The sequence below is a fragment of the Tupaia chinensis genome, unplaced genomic scaffold (genome assembly GCF_000334495.1).
Source record: "Tupaia chinensis unplaced genomic scaffold, TupChi_1.0 Scaffold000294_1, whole genome shotgun sequence".
Taxonomy (NCBI): Eukaryota; Metazoa; Chordata; class Mammalia; order Scandentia; family Tupaiidae; genus Tupaia; species Tupaia belangeri.
Window position 1 is genome coordinate 898,546 of NW_006159779.1, and position 6,742 is coordinate 905,287.

At 50.5% G+C, this 6,742-nt stretch overlaps 1 protein-coding gene across 2 annotated transcripts in view; it reads left to right on the forward strand.

Annotated features, from left to right (window-relative positions):
* The window catches only part of EFCAB6 (EF-hand calcium binding domain 6), a 283,050-nt gene that overhangs the window by 142,747 nt on the left and 133,561 nt on the right, over positions 1 to 6,742 (forward strand). For both annotated transcript variants that reach the window (XM_006150669.3, XM_006150667.2), the window contains 2 exons: positions 4,264 to 4,323; positions 4,435 to 4,595. In XM_006150669.3, the coding sequence (XP_006150731.1) occupies positions 4,264 to 4,323; positions 4,435 to 4,595 (221 nt within the window). The remainder of the gene's footprint in view (positions 1 to 4,263; positions 4,324 to 4,434; positions 4,596 to 6,742) is intronic.

Sequence of the window (6,742 nt, forward strand, 5' to 3'; positions counted from 1 at the left end):
TTTTAAGCCACCGGGTCCAGGACGCGAACCGCGGTCAACTACATGGGAGACCAGCGACATAGCCATTATGCTAACTGCTGGTCCCAATATGTACATATTTTTAACATGATGAAACTCATTATTATGGGAGTTGTGCCCCATTTTTTGCCTGTGCATCATATGATGAGTATGCCCCTCGTGTGTGAAACTCCTTGTGCACGTGATCTTGAGTGGCTCTCTGGGAGCCTTCTGTGCCTGCACTTGTCGCCGGCATGGGGGCCGCATGTTCCTGTCACTCTGGAGGTGATACTTTCAGAACGTCTTTGTGCAGAGGTCTTTGTGTTTGTGAGTTTGCTTAGAGTAGATTCTTGGAAATACTGGGCAGGGATTATGGGCGTTTTCATGTTCTGGACACGTATTACTCATAGTCCTGTTTAAATATGAAAGTTCTCATATCTATTTTGCTAGAAAATGTGTGAGAAAAGGCTGCCAGGTAAAACTCTGACTGTCCCCGACACCTGCCCACACTGGCAGGTAAGTACGTGAGCCTCTGCACCCAGGCCACGTGTGCATTTGCTCCAGTGCGCTTCTAGTTCTTTCGAGTGAGATCAGGCTGGATGCAGGGCACAGGAGCTGGGCACCGGCCCCTGACTCCCTGCGCTCACCGCCACACACTCATCTCTGCATCTGCAAAACAAGGTTGGTAACAGCTCCACCCTGAAGGGCTGCTGCGGGAGCGTGACAGATTATCCACGTAAAATGTTTACAGTCTTTTTCTTTAAAAATGAAATAAAAATATGCAAGCAATCTGTTCTCCACGTGGCAAGTGTTTTTTGCTTAATATAAATCAGATCATGTTAGCCACCATGCTCAAACCTTCACCGGCATCCCCCCCACCCCGGGACTTCTGGGGGCTCCTGGATTACATAGAACTTCCTCGCATGGCCCAGCCCTGTGGCCTCTCGCAGTCTGCTCTCACTCCCCTGGGCTCTCTGTGCTGACCCCGACCCCTAGCCTGGCCATGCTGCAGTGCTGCCCAGGACCCCTTCCTGCCCCTCTGGCCCACCGCCTCCAGACCTCAGGACACCAGCAGCTGCTCCGAGACCCCGACCTCAGCCGAGCCCTCCTTGCATCTCATAGCCCCCGTTGCGCCAAAGGCAGGGCCCTCTCCGATTGTGGCCTGTTCTGCCAGAGGGGACATGGAAGGAAGGAACAGAAACCCAGGAAACACGCTTAATGTCAATACAAGGAAATAAAAGTTACTCCTGATTCTCACATCAAGGACTGGTTGCTATTCTGCGTATGTACTTTTTTTTTTTTTTTGGAAAGGTTTTTGCTATAGGGCGCATGCGCTCGCCAGACAGAGAGAGACAGAGAGACAGAAAGTGAGAAATCACCCCCCAGGGAGGATGGCCACGCCGAAATCCCTTCTCCTCCACTCTCCTCTTGGGATCTTGGGCACGCACGCACATGTGTCCGGCGTGAGTTTTAAGCCACCGGGTCCAGGACGCGAACCGCGGTCAACTACATGGGAGACCAGCGACATAGCCATTATGCTAACTGCTGGTCCCAATATGTACATATTTTTAACATGATGAAACTCATTATTATGGGAGTTGTGCCCCATTTTTTGCCTGTGCATCATATGATGAGTATGCCCCTCGTGTGTGAAACTCCTTGTGCACGTGATCTTGAGTGGCTCTCTGGGAGCCTTCTGTGCCTGCACTTGTCGCCGGCATGGGGGCCGCATGTTCCTGTCACTCTGGAGGTGATACTTTCAGAACGTCTTTGTGCAGAGGTCTTTGTGTTTGTGAGTTTGCTTAGAGTAGATTCTTGGAAATACTGGGCAGGGATTATGGGCGTTTTCATGTTCTGGACACGTATTACTCATAGTCCTGTTTAAATATGAAAGTTCTCATATCTATTTTGCTAGAAAATGTGTGAGAAAAGGCTGCCAGGTAAAACTCTGACTGTCCCCGACACCTGCCCACACTGGCAGGTAAGTACGTGAGCCTCTGCACCCAGGCCACGTGTGCATTTGCTCCAGTGCGCTTCTAGTTCTTTCGAGTGAGATCAGGCTGGATGCAGGGCACAGGAGCTGGGCACCGGCCCCTGACTCCCTGCGCTCACCGCCACACACTCATCTCTGCATCTGCAAAACAAGGTTGGTAACAGCTCCACCCTGAAGGGCTGCTGCGGGAGCGTGACAGATTATCCACGTAAAATGTTTACAGTCTTTTTCTTTAAAAATGAAATAAAAATATGCAAGCAATCTGTTCTCCACGTGGCAAGTGTTTTTTGCTTAATATAAATCAGATCATGTTAGCCACCATGCTCAAACCTTCACCGGCATCCCCCCCACCCCGGGACTTCTGGGGGCTCCTGGATTACATAGAACTTCCTCGCATGGCCCAGCCCTGTGGCCTCTCGCAGTCTGCTCTCACTCCCCTGGGCTCTCTGTGCTGACCCCGACCCCCAGCCTGGCCATGCTGCAGTGCTGCCCAGGACCCCTTCCTGCCCCTCTGGCCCACCGCCTCCAGACCTCAGGACACCAGCAGCTGCTCCGAGACCCCGACCTCAGCCGAGCCCTCCTTGCATCTCATAGCCCCCGTTGCGCCAAAGGCAGGGCCCTCTCCGATTGTGGCCTGTTCTGCCAGAGGGGACATGGAAGGAAGGAACAGAAACCCAGGAAACACGCTTAATGTCAATACAAGGAAATAAAAGTTACTCCTGATTCTCACATCAAGGACTGGTTGCCCACGTTCTACTTCGTTGTGTGTTCTTCCAAACCCTTATACATGCATGCTTCCTTTAAAACAAAACAAAACAAACCAAAACCCAAACCCAAACCAAAAAGCTTTGTTGAGGTATAACTGATATACAGAGAACTGCACATACTCAATGTACACAACTGGATGAGTCCAGATATGTTATTTATATTATATCTATTTTATTTTATGTAATTAATGACTTTTTGTCTGTGTCGTCATTTATTAACATATTGATAACATAATGCCAGTGAAAGTTCTGCTCTGTAAAGTTAACTGATACCAAGTCACTGGGCCAGCCCGATAGCCCACTAGTTAAGGGAACTGGATCTCACATGACCAGGTGCAGTTCAAATCCAGGCCCCCGTGGCTTGAAGAATATGCTGGACGTGTGTGTGTGTGTGTGTGTGTGTGTGCGTGTGTGTGTGTGTGTGTGTGCGAGCCCAAATTCCTGATGAGAAGGAGGACTGGAGGGAAGAGAGTGTGGATGGCCACACCCCCGGGGGCGCTTTCATTCTTCCTGTGAGCACACTCCCTCTGGCGATTAAAAAAAAATGAACAAAAAGCCACCAACTATTCTCTGTTATAATATAGATGTTCATTTTTCAGTTGTTTTACAAATTTTGCTACGGTGAACATCTTGGTTCCTGCTTTATTGCATCACTCTATGATTTAGTTTCTTAAGTATAAAATTTTATGAATGGAATTATTGGGTCAAAGAATATGTGTTTATGGACTCCCATGTAGTCGACCGTGGTTCGCGTCCTGGACCCGATGGCTTAAAACTCACGCCGGGCGCGTGTGCGTGTGTGCCCATGATCCCGAGAGGAGAATGGAGGAGAAGGGATTATAGCGTGACCATCCCCCCTGGGGGGTGATTTCTCGCTTTCTGTCTCTCTGTCTCTCTGTCTGGCGAGTGCACGCGCCCTATAGTGAAAACCTCTCCAAAAAAAAAAAAAAGAATATGAGTTTAAATTTCCTTCATTACTTATTTTTTTAAAAGGATGCGTGTATAACACTGTAAAGTGCAAACGATGCAAAAGAAAATACAGAAAAAAGGAAGACTTCCTTCGGCCCTGCCCCCGAGCCCCCTGCTTCTCCCGCGTTGCAGTCTTCCATCCTCGAGGCTGTCAATTTTCCAGTGTCTAATCTGTAACTGTGCACGACCAATACCTTCCGGACGCCGTCTGTGAACTCACTCCCACCGTTCTGAAGCCCTGGCCAAGGCTGCCACGCGTGTGCCTTCTCATTTCTGCCATTCCAATCAGCAAAAACACTGTCTTGCTATTCTTTTACTTTCCATGATTTAATTTCTAGGTGATGGAGCGATTTCATGCTTAATGGACGCTACGCATCACCCCGTCGTCAGGGGCTGTTAGAGGGCACACTCACTTGCTCGGGTCTCAGAGCTACAGGCCAGTCGGGGCAGAGCTGGAGGTCAAGGGCAAAGCCGTCTGCCCGTGTCCCGAGACTCCCATGAGCAAGCTTATCTCTGTGCTTTCTCTGTCCCAATCAGGCGAGTAAAGTATCCCCCTGCGTGGACCCTAAGACACCTCTCCTCCTGGCTTGGGATTCGGTAAGTGACACCCACCCTCTGTCTGTGGGTGCGTTTGTGTGCGGCCTGAGGGTGCTGCCCGGCCGGGTTACAGACGTGCAGCGTAACCACTGTGCTTGCCTTCTGTGCTAGGTGGAAGAAACCGTGCATGACGCAATCCTTAGGAATCTACAAGCGTTTTATCGCATGTTGCAGTCCTATGACCTTGGAGACACGGGGCTCATTGGTCGGAAAAGCTTCAAGAAAATCATGCTCACGTTCTGCCCATCTCTGACAAACGAGCACATCATAAAGTGAGTTGCGGCCACTACATTCACGCCATGGCCTCTGTTATTTCACTGTGGATTTTTGCAGTATTGGGCAGTCATATTAAGAACAGTCTTGGTAATTACAGACTTACTGAGCCGTAGGTGTGGGCCAAGAGCTGGGCATGTGTTACTGACCCCGTCCCTAGTCCTTGCACAGCCGTGCACAGAGCTGGTGTCACCGCTGCTTAGGGATGAGAAGTGGAGACCTGAGACGGCTAGCTCCCATTCCAAGCCCACGGGGCAGGAGTGGGCCCAGGCTCCATCCCACGTCTCTCGGACTCCGAGCTGGTGCCTGTGTCCTAGTGCTCCGGGGGCAACATTGCCACCTGTACTCCTGCCGCATTGGGACAGCCCCTTGGCTCCAGGTGTGCAGTTAAGGATGTTACTTTCTACTGATAAGAGCGTTATTTCAAGGGTCCCACATGGTAGAGCCAGTAGGTGGCATGGAGGGTAAGGCATTGGACCCCACAAGACCTGCTGTGTGCTTTGAGTCCTAGACCTGACAGCTTGAAAATCACATGCCCAAAATCCTGAGAGGAGACTGAAGGAGAAGCGATGCTGCATGGCTGTTCTCCCCACCCCGGGCGGAGGGTGAATTCCTACTTTCTCTCTCTCTGTCTCTTTTTCTATCTTTGGGAGTGCACATGCCCTGAATAAATACATAAATAAATAAAATCACAAGATTTCCATGTGATTTTGGGACCAGCAGTTAGCGTAATGGCTATGTCACTGGACTCCCACGTAGTTGACCGTGGTTTGAGTCCCGGACCCGGTGGCTTACACTCACACCGGGCGCGTGTGCGTGCGTGCCCAAGATCCCGAGAGGAGAATGGAGGAGAAGGGACTGCGGCGTGGCCATCCCCTCTGGGGAGTGATTTCTCGCTTTCTATCTCTCTGTCTCTCTCTGTCTGTCTGGCAAGCACATGTGCCCTATAGCAAAAAAAAACCTCTCCAAAAAAAAAAAAAAAAAGATTTCCATGTGATTTTAAAACGTAGACCATTGGTAATTGAATAGTTTAATTATAGTCGATCAACAACTATTAATGATTACACACAATTAGATTGTCAGTTTTACAGGGGCAGACCAGTCATGGTTAAGACTAAGAGGCCGGCAGGTGGTATAGTGGTTACGGTGCTGGACTCCTGCAGAGCTGACTGTGGTTCGAGTCCTGGACCTGGCAGCTTGAAAATCACATAGGGTGCATGTGTGCCCAAAATCCCAGGAGGAGAATGGAGGAGAAGGGAGCACAACATAGCCATCCCCTCAGGGGCTGATTTCTCACTTTTCCTCTCACTATGTCTCTCTGTCTCTCTCTGGTAAGTGCATGTCCCCTTGGCAAAAACCTTAAAAAGGGGGGTGGGGCAAAGTTCTAAACTCTTTACTTCTGGGCCAGGAATGAGATGTGCGGGCCACTGCTGGTAAGGCTGACTGCTCCGATCCCCGCCCCACAGTGGCCCACGGGTCGGAGGAGGGGCTGTGCGCTCCGTTCTGGCGCCGTACCTCCTGGTGTCTGGTGTGGTTGGCCTTCCTGTGAACGGCCCCTCAGATTATATTTTTGTGTCACCCGAGTTAAACCTTAATTTGTGGTGGATGAGCCAAAGCTGAGAAGGAACAGACATGTAACGGCTGACGTGAGGGTTCTGAGAAAAGATGAGAACAGCCTCTTTCAGGCCCTCGGGGTCTCCCCTCTTGGTTCTCTCTCACCCTCCCCAGCCCTCTGGGGCTTGCCTCTGTGCTGATGACCCCCAGAACCTACTGCTGGGACTCCGTGGACCTGCAGGGACAGTGCTTTCCTTATCACCACAAGCGTCCCGCTGTCGCTTTGGGCCTGCTCCTACAGCGCATGGAGGCGGACACCTTCGAAGTGGCTTGGCCCGGTGTTTCTCGAGTGTGGGCAGAGAGCGGGGATTGAGGTGGGGGATCCAGTGAAACCACAGAGAAGAAAAACTCATCCTCTCTCAGACCCCCTTGAAATGGTGGAAATCTCATCTGCAGATTTTGTTTACTCATATTGATTTAGAGTAATACCAAATGCAAGCTGGTCTGCTGTAGTTATTGGCCATTTGTGTCTCCTTCCTGTGAGCATTTTAGGTTCACAACTCATTTTTTTGATGGTCGGTTTTTGTAGGGA